This window comes from Bos taurus, chromosome 28, assembly GCF_002263795.3.
Source record: "Bos taurus isolate L1 Dominette 01449 registration number 42190680 breed Hereford chromosome 28, ARS-UCD2.0, whole genome shotgun sequence".
Taxonomy (NCBI): domain Eukaryota; kingdom Metazoa; phylum Chordata; class Mammalia; order Artiodactyla; family Bovidae; genus Bos; species Bos taurus.
Genome location: NC_037355.1, coordinates 22,335,220 through 22,356,574, shown reverse-complemented (window position 1 = coordinate 22,356,574; position 21,355 = coordinate 22,335,220). Strand labels below are relative to the sequence as shown.

The window sequence follows — 21,355 nt, the reverse complement described above, 5'->3', positions numbered from 1 at the left end:
TTGTTCTCTAATTTGTCATTCGCCCACCCCACAATACCCCCATAATAGTTCTTGTGTATTACCATATGCAACTTACTACTTTGGCATTGCCATTAGGTAACTACAAAAATGTTATTGTATTTCTCCCAGCAATCTTAATTCCAGCTTGTGCTTCTTCCAGCCCAGCATTTCTCATGATGTACTCTGCATATAAGTTAAATAAGCAGGGTGACAATATACAGCCTTGACGTACTCCTTTTCCTATTTGGAACCAGTCTGTTGTTCCATGTCCAGTTCTAACTGTTGTTTCCTGACCTGCATACAAATTTCTCAAGAGGCAGGTCAGGTGGTCTGGTATTCCCATTTCTTTCAGAATTTTCCATAGTTTATTGTGATCCACACAGTCAAAGGCTTTGGCATAGTCAATAAAGCAGAAATAGCAGAATATCGATAACCTCAGATATGCAGATGACACCACCCTTATGGCAGAAAGTGAAGAGGAACTCAAAAGCCTCTTGATGAAAGTGAAAGAGGAGAGTGAAAAAGTTGGCTTAAAGCTCAACATTCAGAAAACAAAAATCATGGCATCTGGTCGCATCACTTCATGGGAAATAGATGGGGAAACAGTGGAAACAGTGTCAGCTTTATTTTTGGGGGCTCCAAAATCACTGCAGATGGTAACTGCAGCCATGAAATTAAAAGACGCTTACTCCTTGGAAGGAAAGTTATGACCAACCTAGATAGCATATTCAAAAGCAGAGACATTACTTTGCCAACAAAGGTCCATCTAGTCAAGGCTATGGTTTTTCCAGTGGTCACATATGGATGTGAGAGTTGGACTGTGAAAAAAGCTGAGCACCGAAGAATTGATGCTTTTGAACTGTGGTGTTGGAGAATACTCTTGAAGGTCCCTTGGACTACAAGGGGATCCAACCAGTCCATTATAAAGATCAGCCCTGGGTGTTCTTTGCAATGAATGATGCTAAAGCTGAAACTCCAATACTTTGGCCACCTCATGAGAAGAGTTGACTCATTGGAAAAGACTCTGATGCTGGGAGGGATTGGGGGCAGGAGGAAAAGAGGACCACAGAGGATGAGATGGCTGGATGGCATCACCGACTCGATGGATATGAGTTTGCATGAACTCTGGGAGTTGGTGATGGACACGGAGGCCTGGCGTGCTGCAGTTCATGGGGTTGCAAAGAGTTGGACACAACTGAGCAACGGAATTGCACTGAACTGAACTAGGAAGAGATGAATGAAAATCTGTTTTAGCATATAGAAGCTTCATATAGACTTACTTGTCCCAATCACCCAACTTTTCTTGGGATTTATCAGTTCAGTTCAGTTGCTTAGTCATGTCCAACTCTTTGTGACCCCATGGACGGCAGCACGCCAGGCCTCCCTAATTGTGTTGAGATGCTATGGTAGATTGCATATGCCATCTAAGACCATGTTGTTTAAGTCTTACAGAACTCTGGTACAAATCCTATCTCCATTAGCCAGATTATTCCTGAGGGTCAGAATGATGTTACTTATCACAATTATTAAACATTTTCCTCATGAATAAAGAGGATGACAAATTGAAGAAGTAGTCTTCTTAGAAATCTAGGATTCCAAACTATTGGTGCATACCTTTTTCTATTCTTTGACTCTTCACTCTAATTCATCATTTAGCATAAATTCTAAATTAGATGAACTGGGTAATGCCTCACAAGGTAGGAATAATACATTGAAAGATCTCAGTTAGAAAAGCAACCTATCACAAACAGAAAAGTGATGAATAGGAAACACAATAAAAATGAACATCTGCTAAAGTGTTTTGCACAGGAGGAGGATAAAATTGGACTTTGTAACTCCTGAATATTGTGCCTGAAACCTAATACTCCTTCAATGTAAATTTTCCAATGCAAAAGTATCCAGATTATTGACTGGGTACTCCCACCTAATCGTAACTAGACACAATTAAAATGAATTTTCATTGTTAAATATATAGAAAACCAATGCTAATTTAAGAAAGTGACATTGAAAAAAACAAAATGAAGAATTTCAAGGCAAATTATACCTGATACACTCACCTATGAACAAAACAACCTGCAAGTATAATTTATGTTAATATTTTGACAAATATTGTTGGTGATTAGCCTTATTTGAATTGTTTCCTACTGATATTCTGAGAGTTAAAATATGTAATAAAACTACACTAAAAAGAAGCTTCTGAAACATTCATTATGTCATTCTTTTTTTTTTTTTTAATGAAATTTATTTCAAATATTTACTTTATCACACAATACCACAAAAGATAGGACATTAGATGAAAATAAAAGGATATATCCCTGGATTAGAAAAAGATAAAATGATTAATTTTATTACTATTAATGATTTTGAGCAATAAAAATACATTGTTCCAGGTGCACTGGAAGACACAAAACAAAAAGTTAAATTATATCTGTGATATGTTTATAGTCTAGTCGGCAGTAAAAGCAAAATGGACAAAATCTTCAGATGGCAGTCCAGAGTTCTATTGGATGCTATGGGCTACAGGTACTACTGCTCAAGCGTGGAAATTAGAGTGAGTGGAGTAACAGAGGCCAAACTTTGAACATGTCTGCACTTTGGATAGGCAATGAAAGCATGAGACTGCTATGGCAGAATTTAAACTATTGTCTGTAATTTCAAAAAGCATTTTAAATATGTCTTAAATAAAGTTTATACTCTATTATGGGCAAAAAAAAAAAAAAAGCTAAACTTATGGCATTAAGGTCTTTATTCATTTTGCTAATTCATCCTTAAAATTCAAACTGAAAGGTAATAAATATTCTTCAATTTTCCTCTTGCTACTAAATGATATATCCTGCGTTGGTACAAAACATCTTAATTAGAAGAGAGAAAGCCAGTTTAATGTGACAAAACCTCTTAAACTGACATGTCATCTGCTTGTCTGTAGCGAGTGTCCTCATAGTTATAAAACTTAATTTAAACAAAAAATCCATGCATTGAAACACAAACCAGATGTCCTAGTTAACATCTCCTAACTTAATAAACTGGGAAACAGTAACCAAAGTGTATGATGACATTCTACCACTCAGTTTGCCTGAAAATCTCTAGCAGTATTCCAAGTATTTTTATGAAAAAAAAAAATTTTTTTTAACTAAAGGATAAGAATATTCTACATATCTAAGTCCCAAACTTTTGCAATTAGTTTTATGTAAATATATAAAATCTGGGGAAAACATAATTTGATTTTAATAATGGAGGTTGGGCAAATAGTAAAACAACAGGTTCTTAAAGTAGAGATGATACATTCTTCTGATTCTGCTTCTAGGCTGCTAAAACTGACTCAGAAAGACTTTGCAAATGTCAATAGAAAAGAAGACTTTTAACAAATTTTTTAGTATGGAATTTTAAAAAATACTTTAGTTATAAAATTGACTACCATCTTTAGGTATAACCAAGATTCTCATCAATTCTGGGAATGAAGGGTAAATCAGAGTCAAGTAGCTTTTAATTTCAAAAGTTCAAATTTTCTACTCATTTGCGTCATTATTTCCTTAACAGAATTACTCTGCTAGCATGGTATGAAAGTCTCTCAAGAGAGACTGTAGATTTTTCTTAAGCTTGGGTGATTGCGACATTGATTATCAGTTAAGAATCTAACTATTAATTGTCAAGTTTGGTTTTATCAGAAGTTATATGAGTGAGTGAATGAGAGTCGCTCAGTCGTGTCCAACTCTTTGCAACACCATGGACTGTAGCCTGGCCAGGGTCCTATTTCCATGGAATTCTCCAGTCAAGAATATTGGAATGGGTTGTCATTTCCTTCTCCAGGGCAGAAGTTATATAGTGTTTGTCTTTAAGGAACAAATTCACAATAATCCTATTTATAATATACAGGTAAAAGTGTCAGTTTTAGAAACCAATTTACAAACCAGAGTGGCAATTTACTATTCACTGTATATGATAAAACTGGCAGGAAGACAAATATTGTTTGGAGACATTACAAGTAGGGAGTGAGGCCAGATCATGTGAGTTTGTATACCAACTTCATCACTTATTAATTGGGCAAGTAACTTAGCTTCTCTATGACTCACTTAACTCCTTTGGTAAGTGGAGATAATGAAGTTGTGTGAGAGCTAATATAGATAAAGAACCTGGAATAATATGTGACAAATAAAACACTGTATGTATCAAAGGTTATTATTGAATCCATCCATAAGAACAAAGAATAGATAAGAGCCTTTATTACTCAGGATAGACAAAACAATGTTTTGAATGAATTTCATATAGAAGAGATCATTGTGTAGTGAATGAAACAGAAAACTCAATTCAGTTTTTTACACAAATCATATACTCTGTCTTGCAAATGACAATATGACAATAATTAGATCTAAGTGAAATGGCACTGGGAATACTATGTTATAGGTGTAAAGGACTTAGCACAGCACCTGTGCCATTCACACAAATGAAACACCTAATAAAGATCAACTTCCTGTCATGGTAAAAAAAAATAAATAAATTGTCTTGCCTTTCATTGTTATAAGTAATTCTAGATAGTTAATCTTTGAATATAATAAAAATCTAAGTAATCTTTACTTCAAAATAGACATAGTGTTACCATAAAACTTCTTTTTCCTTGGAACCATGTAAACCACAGTAATCTGTGATTTGAAGAAAAAAAAAAAAATCACTCCAAATTCTCTTAAGTTCTGTGACTGAAAATAAAATAGATTTGAAAGCAAGTAGATATGGATTCAAATACTGGTTCTATCATAAACTCCTCCATCCTGGGAAAATTATGTTTTCTAAAATTATTATGATTTTCTCATTTCTCATGTGGAAATTGGGGAAAGTGAAAGGAAAGTGTTAGTCGCTCAGTCCTGTCCGACTCTTTTCAACCCCATGGACTGTAGTCCAGCAGGCTCCTCTGTCCATGGAACTCTCCAGACATGAATACTGGAGTGGGTAGCCATTCCCTTCTCCAGGGGATCTTCCACACCCAGGGACTGAACTCGGGTCTGCTGTATTATAGGCAGATCCATGACCGTCTGAGTCACCAGGGAGGAAATCCCTTCCTTTTCTTCCTCCCCTATTACGTTTCTCTCCCTCTCTCTGCCCTTCTCCTTTACATTTGTCTCCTCTTTCTTTTTACTTAGTTTCAATTTAATCCTCCTGATGAGAATTGTGGGATTATCCGTTCAGTTCAGCTCAGTCATTTGATCATGTCCGACTCTTTGCGACTCCACGGAATGCAGCACACCAGGCCTCCCTGTCCATCACCAACTCCCAGAGTTTACTCAAACTCATGTCCATTGAGTCGGTGAAGTGAAGTGAAGTGAAGTCGTTCAGTCGTATCCAACTCTTTGCAACCCCATGGGCTGTAGCCTACCAGGCTCCTCGGTCCATGGGATTTTCCAGGCAAGGGTGCTGGAGTGGGTTGCCATTTCCTTCTCCAGGGGATTTCCCGACCTGGCTCTCCCGCATTGTAGGCAGACGCTTTACCATCTGAGCTATAGGTACTATGATTATTGAGTTGGTGATGCTATCCAAATATCTCATCCTCTGTCATCCCCTTCTCCTCCCACCTTCAATCTTTCCCATCATCAGGGTCTTTTCAAATGAGTCAGTACTTCTCATCAAGTGACCAGAGTTTTAAAGTTTCAGTCTCATCCTTCCAATGAATATTCAGGACTGATTTCCTTTAGTATTAACTGGTTTGATCTCCTTGCAGTCCAAGGGACTCGTAAGAGTCTTCTCCAATATCACAGTTCAAAAGCATCAATTCTTTGGTGCTCAGCTTTCTTTATAGTTCAACTCTCAAATCCATACATGATACTGGAAAAACCATAACTTTGATTAGATGGACTTTGGTTGGCAAAGTAATGTCTCTGCTTTTTAAGAAAATGTCTAGGTTAGTCATTGCTTTTCTCCCAAGGAGCAAGAGTCTTTTAATTTCATGGCTGCAGTCACCATCCCCAATGATTTTGGAACAACCTCCAAAAAAGTCTGTCACTATTTCCACTGTTTCCCCATCTATCAGCCATGAAGTAATGGGACCAGATGCCATGATCTTAATTTTCTAAATGTTGAGTTTTAAGCCAACTTTTTCACTCTCCTCTTTTACTTTCATCAAGGGGCTCTCTAGTTCTTCTTCACTTTCTGCCATAAGGGTGGTGTCATCTGGATACGTGAGGTTATTGATATTTCTCCCAGAAGTCTTCATTCCAGCTTGTGCTTCCTCCAGCCCAGTGTTTCTCAAGAAATACTCTGCATACAAGTTAAATAAACAGGGTGACAATATGTCACCTGTCATGAGAGCCTTGACAAAGGAGCCTTGACAAACTCCTTTCACTATTTGGAACCAGTCTGTTGTTGCATGTCCAGTTCTAACTGCTGCTTCTTGACCTGTATGCAGATTTCTCAGGACACAGGTCAGGTTGTCTGGTATTCCCATCTCTTTCAGAATTTTCCACAGTTTATTGTGATACAAACAGTCAGGGGCTTTGGCATAGTCAATAAAGCAGACATAGATGTTTTTCCGAAACTCTCTCACTTTTTGGATGATCCAACAGATGTTGGCAATTTGATCTCTGGTTCCTCTGCCTTTTCTAAAACCAGCTTGAACGTCAGGAAATTCATGTTTCATTTACTGTTGAAGTCTGGCTTGGAGAATTTTGAGCATTTCTTTGCTAGCGTGTGAGATGAGTGCAATTGTGCAGTAGTTTGAGTATTCTTTGGCATTTCTTTTCTTTGGGATTGGAATGAAAACTGACCTTTTCCAGTCCTGTGGCCACTGCTGAGTTTTCCAAATTTGTTGGCATATTGAGTGCAACACATTCACAGCATCATTTTGTGGGTTTGAAACAGCTCAGCCTGAATTCTATCACTTCCACTAGCTCTGTTCGTAGTGATGCTTCCTAAGGCCCACTTGACTTTGCATTCCAGGATGTCTGGCTCTAGGTGACTAATAACAGTATCGTGATTATCTGTGTTGTGAAGATCTTTTTTGTATAGTTCTTCTGTGTATTCTTGCCACCTCTTCTTAGTATTTTCTGCTTCTGTTAGGTCCATACCGTTTCTGTCCTTTATTGTGCCCATCTTTGCATGAAAAGTTCCCTTAGTATCTCTAATGTCCTTGAAGAGATCTCTAGTCTTTCCCATTCTATTGTTTTCCTCTATTTCTTTGTATTGGTCACTGAGGAAGGCTTTCATCTCTCTCCTTGCTATTCTTTGGAACTTTGCATTCAAATGGGTATATCTTTCCTTTTCTCCTTTGCCTTTCACTTCTCTTCTTTTCTTGCTATTTTTAAGGCCTATTTAGACAAGCATTTTGCCTTTTTGCATTTTTTGTATTACTTAGCTAACAAAGGTTCATCTAGCCAAGACTAGAGAGTTGGACTATAAAGAATGTTGAATACCGAAGAATTGATGCTTTTGAACTGTGGTTTGGAGAAGACTCTTAGGTCCCTTGGACCACAAGGAGATCCAACCAGTCCATCCTAAAGGAAATCAGTCCTGGATATTCTTTGGAAGGACTGATGTTGAAGCTGATATTCCAATACTTTGGCCACCTAATGTGAAGTACTGACTCGTTTGAAAAGACGCTGATGCTGGGAAAGATTGAAGGTAGGAGGAGGAGGGGACAACAGAGGATGAGACGGTTGGATGGTATCACCAACAATGGACATGAGTTTGAGTAAATTCTATTAGTGATGGACAGGGAGGCCTGGCTTGCTGCTGTCCATGGAATCGCAAAGATCTGGACATGACTGAACTGAACTGAACTCTTCATCTTTGGCTCCAAAGAACATAGTCAGTCTGACTTCGGTATTGACCATCTGGTGATGTCCATGTGTAGAATTTTCACTTGTGTTATTGGAAGATGGTGCTTGCTATGATCAGTGCCTTCTCTTGGCAAAACTCTGTTAGCCTTTACCCTGCTTCATTATGTACACCAGGGCCAAATTTGCCCATTACTCCATGTATTTTTTGACTTCCTACTTTGCATTCCAGTGCCCTATAATGAAAAGGACATCTTTTTTGGGTGTTAGTTCTAGAAGGTCTTGTAGGTCTTCATAGAACCATTCAACTTCAGCTTCTTCAACATTATTGTCAGGGCATAGACTTGAATTACTTTGATACTGAATGGTTTACCTTAGAAACAAACAGAGACCATTCTCTTGTTTTTGAGATTGCATCCAAGTACTGTATTTCAAACTCTTGTTGACTATGATGGCTACTCCATTTCTTCTAAAGGATCCTTGCCTATAGTAGTAGATATAATGGTCATCTGAGTTAAATTCACCCAATCCAGTCCATTTTAGTTTGCTGATTCCTAAAATGTTCATGTTCACTCTTGCCATCACCTGTTTGACCACTTCCAGTTTGCCTTGATTCATGTACCTAACATTCCAGATTCCTGGAGTAACAGACAAATTTGGCCTTGGAATACAGAATGAAGCAGGGCAAAGACTAATAGAGTTTTGCCAAGTAAATGCACTGGTCATAACAAACACCCTCTTCCAACAACACAAGAGAAGGCTCTATATATGGACATCACCAGATGGTCAACACCAAAATCAGATTGATTATATTCTTTGCAGCCAAAGATGGAGAAGCTCTGTACAGTCAGCAAAAACAAGACCAGGAGCTGACAGTGGCTCAGACCATGAACATCTTATTGCCAAATTCAGACTTAAATTGAAGAAAGTAGGGAAAACCACTAGATCATTCAGGTATGACCTAAATCAAATCCCTTATGATTATACAGTGGAAGTGAGAAATAGATTCAAGGGCCTAGATCTGATAGAAAGAGTGCCTGATGAACTATGGAATGAGGTTCATGTCATTGTACATGAAACAGGGATCAAGACCATTCCCATAGAAAAGAAATGCTAAAAAGCAAAATGGCTGTCTGGGGAGGCCTTACAAATAGCTGTGAAAAGAAGAGAAGTGAAAAGCAAAGGAGAAAAGGAAAGGTATAAATATCTGAATGCAGAGTTCCAAAGAATAGCAAGAAGAGATAAGAAAGCCTTCTTTAGCGATCAATGCAAAGAAATAGAGGAAAACAACAGAATGGGAAAGACTAGGGATCTCTTCAAGAAAATCAGAGATACCAAAGGAACATTTCATGCAAAGATGAGCTCGATAAAGGACAGAAATGGTATGGACCTAACAGAAGCAGACGATATTAAGAAGAGATGGCAAGAATACACAGAAGAACTGTACAAAAAAGATCTTCATGACCCAGATAATCACGATGGTGTGATCACTCACCTAGAGCCAGACATCCTGGCATGTGAAGTCAAGTGGGCCTTAGAAAGCATCACCACAATCAAAGCTAGTGGAGGTGATGGAATTCCAGTTGAGCTATTCCAAAGCCAGAAAGATGATGCTATGAAAGTGCTGCACTCAATATGCCAGCAAATTTGGAAAACTCAGCAGTGGTCACAGGACTGGAAAAGGTCAGTTTTCATTCCAATCCCAAAGAAAGGCAATGCCAAAGAATGCTCAAACTACCGCACAATTGCACTCATCTCACATGCTGGTAAAGTAATGCCCAAAATTCTCCAAGCCAGGCTTCAGCAATATGTGAACCGTGAACTTCCTGATGTTCAAGCTGGTTTTAGAAAAGGCAGAGGAACCAGAGATCAAATTGCCAACATCTACTGGATCATGGAAAAAGCAAGAGAGTTCCAGAAAACATCTATTTCTGCTTTATTGACTACACCAAAGCCTTTGACTGTGTGGATCACAATAAACTGTGGAAAATTCTGAAAGAGATGGGAATACCAGACCACCTGACCTGCCTCTTGAGAAATTTGTATGCAGGTCAGGAAGCAACAGTTAGAACTGGACATGGAATGACGGACTGGTTCCAAATAGGAAAAGGAATACGTCAAGGCTGTATATTGTCACCCTGTTTATTTAACTTATATGCAGAGTACATCATGAGAAACGCTGGACTGGAAGAAACACAAGCTGGAATCAAGATTGCCGGGAGAAACATCAATAACCTCAGATATGCAGATGACACCACCCTTATGGCAGAAAGTGAAGAGGAACGCAAAAGCCTCTTGATGAAAGTGAAAGGGGAGAGTGAAAAAGTTGGCTTAAAGCTCAACATTCAGGAAATGAAGGTCATGGCATCCGGTCCCACCATTTCATGGGAAATAGATGGGGAAACAGTGGAAACTGTGTCAGACTTTATTTTTCTGGGCTCCCAAATCACTACAGATGGTGACTGCAGCCATGAAATTAAAAGACGCTTACTCCTTGGAAGGAAAGTTATGACCAGCCTAGATAGGATATTCAAAAGCAGAGACATTACTTTGCCAACAAAGATTCGTCTAGTCAAGGCTATGGTTTTTCCTGTGGTCATGTATGGATGTGAGATTTGAACTGTGAAGAAGGCTGAGCGCTGAAGAATTGATGCTTTTGAACTGTGGTGTTGGAGAAGACTCTTGAGAGTCCCTTGGGCTGCAAGGAGATCCAACCAGTCCATTCTGAAGGAGATCAGTCCTGGGATTTCTTTGGAAGGAATGATGCTAAAGCTGAAACTCCAGTACTTTGGCCACCTCATGTGAAGAGTTGACTCATTGGAAAAGACTCTGATGTTGGGAGGGATTGGGGGCAGGAGGAGAAGGGGATGACAGAGGATGAGATGGCTGGATGGCATTACTGACTCGGTGGATATTAGTCTGAGTGAACTCCGGGAGTTGGTGATGGATAGGGAGTCCTGGGGTGCTGTGATTCATGGGGTCGCAAAGAGTCGGACATGATTGAGCAACTGATCTGATCTGATCTGATGCAATATTGCTCTTTACAGCATCGGACTTTACTTCCATCACTGGTCATATCCACAGCTGGGTGTTGTTTTTGCTTTGACTCCATCTCTTAATTATTTCTGTAACTATTTCTCCACTCTTTTCCAATAGCATATTTTCACCTGGGAAATTCATCTTTCAGTGTCCTATCTTTTTGCCTTTTCATACTGTTCATGGGATTCTCAAGGCAATAATACTGAAATGGTTTGCCATTCCCTTCTCCAGTGGACCATATTTTGTCAGAATTCTCCACCATGACCTGTCTGTCTTGGGTGGCCCTACATGGCATGGCTCATAGTTTCACTGAGTTAGGCAAGGTGTGGTCTATGTGATCAGATTGGTTGGTTTTCTGTAATTGTTCTTTTCAGTTTGTCTGGTCTCTGATGGAGAAGGATAGGAGGCTTATGGAGGCTTCCTGATGGGAGAGTCTGACTAAGGGTGAAGTGGGTCTTATTCTGATGGGCAGGGCCATGCTCAGTAAATCTTTAATCCAATTTTCTGTTGAAGGGCAGGGCTGTGTTCCCTCCCTGTTATTTGACCTGAGGCCAGACTACAGTGGAGATAATGAAGAGAATGGTGACCCCTTTCAAAAGGTCCCATGCATGCACTGCTACACCTATGGTGTATGTGGCCCTACATCCAACCACTGCTGACCCCACCTCTGCCGGAGACTCCTGGACACCCAGGGGCAAGTCTGGGTCAGACTCTTGTGGGGTCACTGCTCCTTTCTCCTGGGTCCTGGTGAGCACAAGGTTCTGTTTGTTTACTTGCTCCTTTTTTGAGTGTGAAGTTGCTTCAGTCTTGCTCCTGACTCTTTGCCCCCCTATGGACTGTAGCCTGCCAGGCTCCTCTGTCAATGGGATTCTCCAGGCAAGGGTACTGGAGTGGGTAGCCATTTCCTTCTCCAGAGGGTCTTCCTGATACAGGGATTGAACCCCTGTCTCTTGTGGTTCCTGCATCGCAGGCAGATTCTTTACTGCCGAGCCACCCAGAAGCCCTTAGAACTTGAGAAACACCCTTAATTCAAGTTTTCTCTATCATCTTATCTGATTGTCTCTCTGACTGGGTACCATGTACACATAAATTCACTCATCTGTCCATTCCTTTCTAAATATTGATAGTATTTCTACAGTAGAATTTATAACTTTGCTATCTTTGTTGAATAACTTTTACTTAAAGGGCATATGTTCTCATCTTGTCAACATATTTTGGAGCTATGTAGACTAGTCTATTTAGCAAATATAAAAGAGAATAAAATTCTCAGAAATGTTTCATTAAGACTCTAGCTTATGAATTACTATGCAAAAGCAGAAATGCTGTCCTGTCTTTCATTTTACTTTTCAGTTTTTATTTTTGGTTATTAGATTTAAAACTATTTCAGTAATAACATTTTATTGTTATAGAAGTAATATGTTTTAAGGGCTTCCCTGGTGGCTCAATCAGTAAAGAATCTGCCTGCAGTGCAGGAGACCTGAGTTCGATCCCTAGTTTGGGAAAATCCCCTGGAGAAAGGAATAGCAACACACTCCAGTATTCTTTCCTGGAGAATTCCATGGACAGAGGAGGCTACAGTCTATGGGGTCACAAAGAGTTTCACATGACTGAGTGACTAGCATCAATATATTTTAAGACTATAAATATTAAGATATGTAAAATATGAAAAAAGTGAAAAATACTGGTACCATTTTTATTTACCATTTTCACATTCACATATTTATTTTACACTTTGTTTTAAACACAAATATAAAAACAGTTTTTAAACAGTTTGATTAATACATCATGTGAAATTTTAAATACTGAACTTTTTCACTTTCCAAAAATATTTTCCTTTGAAAATATTATTTTTGAGACTATATAATATCACACTATATAGCTATGTATCCTAATTTAATCTTTTCACTATTATAGGGCATTTAGTTCCAAATTTTGCTATTGTAAGTAATGCTGTAGTGAATATCTTTACATATAAATTACTGTTCGTATTTCCATATCCTTATGAATATGTATTATATTTAAAGTGAAATTAAGTTATTGGGGATTTTAAAAAATCTGTTCTAATTGTATAGGAGAAAGAACACAAAGATTAAATACTGACCACAGATATTTATCGTGTTGTGATTAAGCTCTGCTCCAGGAAATTCCTTACAGAAGATAAAATAATGTAGGAGACTGTTTTGGGTAAAGTAATACATCTCTAAAACATGTATGCTGCCTGATCCTTGTCTCCAAGTAGATCCATAGCTGTTAGCTACTACAGAAATTATTTCTTTGGTCTAAGACCATTAGAACATTAAATTCTGAAAGTAACAGGACATAATATATGTCCTGTTACAGATGTGTTTTAATGCCCATATAAATATTAATTACACAGGACAGACAATGCAGAGCTATGAGTCCCAAGGAGTATTCTGATAGCAACTTTAGAAGAAAGGAATCATTGCATTTTAAATACTTCTTTAGATTTACCTAAAAATGAACTGTAAAAGCTTCTAACATTACGATAAATTAAAGGCAGTTATTTTTATGTACCATTTAATGTCTGGAAATTTCTGTACTATTTCTTCTATCTATGCTGAAGTAGAGGAGGGCATGGCAACCCACTCTAGCATTCTTGCTTGGAGAATTCTATGGACAGAGGAGCCTGCAGGCTACAGTCCATGGGGTCACAAAGAGTCGGACACGAGTGAAGTGACTTAGAATGCTGAAGTAATTAAGGTTGGAACATGAATAAACTCTGCTAATGGGGAAAGCATATCAAAATCTACATGGGTTTGGTCTAAGTAATGGGACTCAATGAAAATAAAGTTGGGGCCTTAAAGGTACTTGTAGTCTCAGTGTTTACTCGCTTTGCATTAATTCTTTGTTTTGATATTTTCACTTAATCTCTCATACATATTTAGTGCCCGGATCCATCATGCAAACAGGACTTGTTGGCCTACCTGGAACAGATTAAGTTCTACTCTCACCAGCTGAAGATCTGCAGTCAAGTTAAAGCTGAGATTCAGAACCTGGGGGGAGAGCTTATCATGTCAGCGGTGAGTGCTGTGCCACACTTACACATCACATGTGGAAGATGCTTGAAACAGCAGCTACAACCCACCTTACCCCACCAATTCTTATAGGGTCATGTAGGTTAGAAGAAATTCAATGAGTATATATAAAACTTCATGAAACTGGAATAGCAAGAAATCATGTCAGATTTCTTAAAGAAATGTTAAGTCAGTACAGCTTCTCTTTATTTACTTCAAAGATTTTAGAATGAATCAGGTTCTGGAAGCCACTTGAGTAAGGATTGAATGTTAATTTAGAGCATGGTATCTAGATTTCAGAAAGTATACAGATGCAACTCTGAATTGAATCCTTTAATTTTTATAAAAAAATAAGTGCCTGTGGAATTGCAGACCCATGAAATAATTGCTTTCTCACTGTTAAGTAATATTCATTTCCCATCATTCATTTTTTTTTCTATTTTATTTTATTTTATTTTTAATTTTATTTTATTTTTAAACTTTACATAATTGTATTAGTTTTGCCAAATATCAAAATGAATCCACCACAGGTATACATGTGTTCCCCATCCTGAACCCTCCTCCCTCCTCCTCCCCATACCATCCCTCTGGGTCATCCCAGTGCACTAGCCCCAAGCATCCAGTATCGTGCATCGAACCTGGACTGGCAGCTTTTTTATATCATAGAAATTCAGGTCTTGAAACTGTTATCTCCATATGTAATTGTGACACTGGAGTATGGTAGAATATAAATAGATTTAGAGAAACTTTCATAGATTACTTGGTGAACCTGAGTTTCAAACTGCTCTGAAATGACCATGGTCAAAATAATGTCTACCTTTTCTACTCATCTTTTAATAACGGTAGATCATTTTTTTTGAGTGAGGATGGTAATAAAATAACATTTGATATCTATATTCAATTCAGTTATCAGTGACTTTGAGAAGGACATGGACCAAGATTATAAATTTAAGTTAAAGCAAAACATCATAAACCTTCTAGGAAATTAAATTCATGAGGACAGATTTTTAAAAATTATAACAGCATAAATATAAATATGTACATCTAGGAGCTCTCTAGCCTGACTTTGGACTTTCCCCCAGTGAGCTAACATTTTGTTTTTAAATGTTTATTTATTTGGCTGCACCGGGTCCTAGTTGCAGCAGGTGGGATCTTTAGGTGTGGCATATGAACTCTTAGCTGCGGCACGTGGGGTCTAGTTCCTTGACCAGGTATCAAACCCAATAGGAGTGTGGAGTCTTAGCCATTGGACCACCAGGTAAGTTCCTAAACTAACAACAACAACAACAAAGAACATAGCTGCGAACACAAAAGCAAAGGTAATTCTCTGGTGGTCCAGCAGTGAGGGCTTTGTGCTTTCAGTGCCCAAGGCCCAGGTTCAATACCTGATCAAGGAACTAAAATGGTGCAAGTACAATGCCCCACTTGAAACAAAGTTCATTAGGTTTATATTAGTGAATACCAGAACTGCAGTTTACCTTCAAATGTCTATGCAGCCTCTGTTCATGTGGACATGCTTAAATCTTTGATAAACTGAAGACCAAAAATCACAAGTGAATATATTTGGAAATTATGTCCAAGGAATTATTAGAGATAAAAATTTAATTTCCTTGATATTCAAATTTTGCAAGAACAGTAACACCAACCAACATAGCCTGTGTTATATTGGTACTTTGTCACTCTTCAAAGGAAAATGCATTTTAAGTAGTCACTGTTTGCAGGCTTAGTTGCTTCAGTCATATCTGACTCTTTGCGACCCCATGGACTATAGTCCCCCAGGTTCCTCTGTCCATGGGATTCTCCAGTTAAGAATACTTGAGTGGGTTGTTGCCATTTCTCACTGTCTGTCAACACAGAAATGTGTGTTTATGAATACATGCATGACTATATATATGTATGTATACAAACAGTGCGTGTATACGTATACACATAAAAATGTATTTTTATTTTGGATTACTAGGCACTCAGTCTTCATTTTCTCACTTAATATTATAGTACTTAAAATGTGTAAAAAGTATATTTTAGACCCAAGCCTGTCTTCTGTTTACTTTTCTCAATTTCATACGCTCACCATTATTCACAAGGTCTAAATACATATGAAATTTATTTTCCAATTATATATGTATTTCTTCATGTTGTCTAAAGCTAAGATTTCAAAAATGCTGACAGAAGTTCAGCTTATACATTATGTTAAAATGTATTACCATTAATTGTTCCTCCAAATATAATTTCCTCCAGATGTACAAATTGAGTTGGTATCCTTCCTGTTTGGTGATTCAAATTCATGAACTTTGTATATTTTACAGATAGATTAAGCATGAGTCATTTAGAATCATGATTTGAAACTTAAAAGCTGAGTCATTATATAAAATGAGGAATAGCATTGCAAATGCAATTCTATTTTGTCTTCATTGCACCCAAAATTTTCCGTTAGAAAAAGTAAATCTGAAGAAAGGGAGCATGTCATGCACCTTTTTACATGTTTTACTGCCATCTGCTTGCAGGTCGATTCTGGAAAGCTTTTAAAATTCCTTTAATTTGTGTATGCCAAAGCCCAATTGCTTCATTTTCTCAGTGACCCTGAGTTCTCATCTTGTCTTCTTTCTTCTTTAAATTGAGCAGTCCTAATCTAAGTCATTGTTTTTCTTTGAGGTCTTTTTTTTTTTTTTTTTTTTTGAGGTCTTTTGAAAGGAAATAAGCATGACTCTAAGGCAGGGAAACCCATTAAAAATTACAGAAATTTGGTATTCAAATCTATACCCTTCAAAGTTTGCATTCCAAAATCAGATTTATGAAACATTACTTTTAACAAATATATTTGGTTAAAAAGTGTATTACTGGAGTATATAGAATATATTTCTGGAATGAATGCACAGTGTATTCTGGATCTGGAGTATTAGTCTAGGATAAAAAAAGTAAGTTAATAACATAAAGAATTGGAAATCATTCTCATAATAGTCTATTTAATTAAATTTGTTTTCTAATGATTCTTATGTGTATTTCAAGCATTTATCCTGAAGTTGTGCACTTCATTTCTAAGGACACCAAAGTGTAGTTTGTCCAAAACCCCAGCAATGAATTGAGCATCTTCTCAGTACCAGGCATCTGAGAACATCGCGAGATGCAAAGATGAATATATCATGCCTCCTTCAAGATGATGAAACATGTGCAAAATTAAAGTACATAGTGAAAGTAGCTCAGTCGTGTCCGACTCTTTGCGACCCCAAGGACTATAGTCCATGTAATTCTCTAAGCCAGAATACTTGAGTAGGCAGCCTTTCCCTTCTCCAGGGGCTCTTGACAACCCAGGGATTGAACCCAGGTCTCCCGTATTGTAAGCAGACTCTTTACCAGCTGAGCCACAAGGGAAGCCCAAGAATACTGCAGTCGGAGTAGCCTATCACTTTTCCAGTGGATCTTCCGACCCAGGAATTGAACTGGGGTCTCCAGCATTGCAGGCAGATTCTTTACCGACTGAGCTATCAGGGAATATAAGATACATCTAAATATACAAAGGTGTAACACACCATATGATGGTTAAATACACACAAGCACATGGTAAGAGGTGAAGGAATAATTAATTACACTGATGTGATGAGTGAAAAAGAGACAGCTCCAAAAAGTGGTTCAACTCTAATTTGATCCTTCATTAGTAAAAAGCAAAAGAAACAGGCGAAAAATAAATCAACTGTATATTTATGAGAAAAGGAGAGGACAAGGATTTGAGGTAGATAGAACAGCTGAAGTATAAAGATACAAATAGGGAAAGATGAGGTTTTATGTGGAAATAGCAAACAATCTAAACTGATTAGAAACAATTGTACTTGGTATTGTTGGCATATGTTATGAGGGATGGGAAATAGAAGAGGAGCTTTAAAAGAAACTGAGGCTGTTTCAGGATTACTAATAGCATTTTAACTATATTGTGTAGGCAACTGAGAGTAATTGAAAAAGTTGAAGTTTGAGATGGATATAAACAAATACATGTAATTATTTGAAGCTACCTTTTCAAAAAATAATCCCTAACCTTTTATTTTCTATTAAAGTATAGCTGATTTACAATATTATATTCATTTCAGGTATATAACATAGTGGTTCAATGTTCTTGTAGATTATACTCTAAAGTTTTTATAGAGTAATAGTTACATTTCCATGTGCTGCAAAATAATCCTTGCATTTTTTCAACTGAAGCATAGGTGATTTATAATTTTGTACTAATTTACACCATACAAAAGTGTAAATTACTCATTGGAAAAGACTCTGATGCTGGGAGGGATTGGGGGCAGGAGGAGAAGGGGATGACAGAGGATGAGATGGCTGGATGGCATCACTGACTTGATGGACATGAGTCTGAGTGAACTCCGGGAGTTGGTGATGGACAGGGAGGCCTGGCGTGCTGCGATTCATGGGGTTGCAAAGAGTCAGACACGACTGAGCGACTGAATTGACTGACTGACACTGTACAACTAAGTGACTCAATGAAACAGTGCTTCAATGAACATTGGGGTGCATGTGTTTTGAGTTTCAGTTTTGTCCAGGTATATGGCCAGTAATAGAATTACTGGATCATAAGGTACTTCTGTTTTTAGTTTTCTGAAGAACTGCCAGACTGTTTTCCATAGTGACTGTACCAGTTTATATTCCCACCAACAATGTAGAAGGATTGCCTTTTCTCCATACCCTCTCCAGCATTGGTATTTGTAGATTTCTTAATAAAGTGTTATTAAGTGTCATTCTAATCAGTGTCAGGTGGTACCTTGTAGTTTGAACTTGCATTTCTCTCATAATTAGTGACATTGAGCATTTCTTCATGTGCCTACTGTCCATCTTGGGAGAAGGCAATGGCACCCCACTCCAGGACTCTTGCCCGGAAAATCCCATGGATGGAGGAGCCTGGTGGGCTGCAGTCCATGGGGTCTCGAAGAGTTGGACACAACTGAGCAACTTCACTTTCACTTTCCACTTTCATGCCTTGGAGAAGGAAACGGCAACCCACTCCAGTGTTCTTGCCTGGAGAATCTCAGGGACGGGGGAGCCTGATGGGCTGCCTTCTGTGGGGTTGCATAGAGTTGGACACAACTGAAGCGACTCAGCAGCAGCAGCAGCAACTGTCCATCTTTGTGTCTTCTTTGCAGAAATGTGTTTTAGGTCTTCTGCTCATTTTTTGATTAGGTTGTTTGTTTTTATGTTCTATGAGCTGTTTGTATATTTTGGAAATTAAACAATCTTGGTTTCATCATTAGCAAATATTTTCTCCCATTCCATAGGTTGTCTTTTTTATCATTTCCTTTGCTGTACAAAATCTTGTACGTTTGATTAGGTCCCATTTGTTTATTTTTGGTTTTATTTCTATTACCCTGGGAAGCTCCTTGAATTTTATTAATTTTATATGTAGTAATTTGTACCTCTTAACGCCTTACCCCCGTTTTGCTCCTACCCCCATCACTCTCCCCAGTGGTAACCTCTAGTTTGGTCTTTATATCTACAAGTCTATTTCTTTATGCTATATTTCTTCTTCTTCTTCTTTTTTTTTTTAGATTCTACACATAAGTAATAGCATACAGTATTTGCCTTCTCTATCTGACTTATTTCACTAAGCATAATACCCTTCTTGGTCCTTTCATGTTTTTGCAAATGACAGAATTTCATTATTTCGTACTGATGAGTAATATTCCTGTGTGTGTGTGTGCTTCTCTGTGTGTGTATGCTACATCTTTATTCTGATAGGGTGGTGATAGATGGAAAGATGAGGAACTGGAAGAGAGAAGATTATTTAGATTTTTAAAAATACTTCAAGATCATTAACAGTGAGAACTTGAATTAAGGCAATATTAGTGAGAGTGGAGAAAATTTTTCCTTACAAGAAAAAATTCTGAGGCAGAAAGCATTAGAATCAGTAATCTACTGAATATCAAGGATGAAGTAGGAAGAATTAAGACTTACCCCCAATCTTTTAAGATTTGGTAGTTTTCTTAGTTAAAAGTGTCATCATTAGCCAAAAACTATATATAGAAAAAAGAGCAGACCAGGAAGGGTAAGACAGCTCATTCAGTCTTTAGTCATAAGTGACTTAGTCATAAGTGAGTAAGAGGTATCAGAAGAGAAAAGTCTAGGAGAAGTTGGGCATATGGTTCTGGAACTGAGGAGAGAGGTATGAAGGATAAATCAGTCAGTGGAAGTATGCGAAAGACCAAACATAGCTGAGACAAAGATCCAGAAAGAATGTTTTTCCTCAACATGTGATTCTGGTGTGCCTGTATCAGATACAGAGATTTGGTTGTGGCAGTTTAAAGGATTTGGGATTTTACTATCTCCATTAAAAAAAAATAATCAGAATGGGCAGTCCCAAATGTTAATTTCAGAGTCATCAGGGAATTGAGCATTTATGTCTTTCCACTTTATTATACTTGGCTTCTGGCTTTCATTTTTATAAGAATCAAAATATGCCTTCTCTAACTCTAGCTATGGCATTTATATTCCAGACAGTAAAAATGAAGAGAAACAGAAGTAAACATTCCTTACATCTGTTTTTTTAAGTCTCTTCCAAATGCCTTCTCTTACATATTATTGGCAAAACTTTAGTTATATGGCTATGTGGAACTGCAGAGGACACTGCAAATTGTAAAATCTGTTCGTTTCTGTGTGTTTTAATCTAGGCACTTCGCTTCCTCCAACTAAATCAGAGTTTTGTTTCTATGCCAAGAGAACAGATATTGAGTGACAACTACCAATTATATACCATACCCTGTGTGATGACCAAAATCACAGCAATACTCTTATGTTTTCTAATTACCTGTTTTTAATATAATTTCTCCTTTAAGGTCCATAAATGTTTTTCAATGCTTGATGATACAGTGGTCAATGTCTACTAACACAGAAAATTCAAGTTAACTGAACCTTAAAGTGCATACTGGCTTTCATATTTCTAAGATATCTTTTCTTTTCTAAAACAGATGCAATAAGACAAAAGCAAAACTTAGGCCATAGTGGACTGAATACTGAATATGCAGTGAGAGAGAAAAGATGGTAACTTATACTAGGTTTTCCCGCAGTGTTTGAGATAATAATCAGATATACTACCTGATGTATGCTAGACATTGTTCTGCCAGAGCTGAGCTTCAGGACATTGCGTGGCTTATGGAAACTGACAGCTTCATTTTATCCTTCAGTCACATGCAAATGAAGCCAGTGTGGCCTTCCTATGGCTATCTTCTTTCACAAAAAATGGGGGAGTATATAAAAGCTTAATTGAAAAAAAAAATGATAGCAAAGCACAATGAAACCATGTAATTAAATGTACTGTTGCAGATCATTTTCTATAGCCTCTTTGACTTATTAATGTACTAATTAGGAATACATTATAAATATAACTCTAAGAAGATTAAAATGTACTTAGGTTACCTAAGGACATTCCCATAAATTCTCCATCAGTTGTTTCTCTAGTGTCCTCAAGCATGGTGCCAAGTGGGGAAGCTGTTTTACTTTGTGAAAGGAGTCTTGCTATAAAGAAATAAATACCTTCAT

The 21,355-nt window shown here is 37.6% G+C and overlaps 1 protein-coding gene across 5 annotated transcripts in view; it reads left to right on the top strand.

Annotated features, from left to right (window-relative positions):
- Positions 1 to 21,355, top strand: part of CTNNA3 (catenin alpha 3) — a 1,905,103-nt gene that overhangs the window by 1,823,218 nt on the left and 60,530 nt on the right. For all 5 annotated transcript variants that reach the window (XM_005226477.5, XM_005226478.5, XM_059882614.1 and 2 more), the window contains 1 exon segment: positions 13,703 to 13,837. In XM_005226477.5, coding sequence (XP_005226534.1) covers positions 13,703 to 13,837 — 135 coding nt within the window.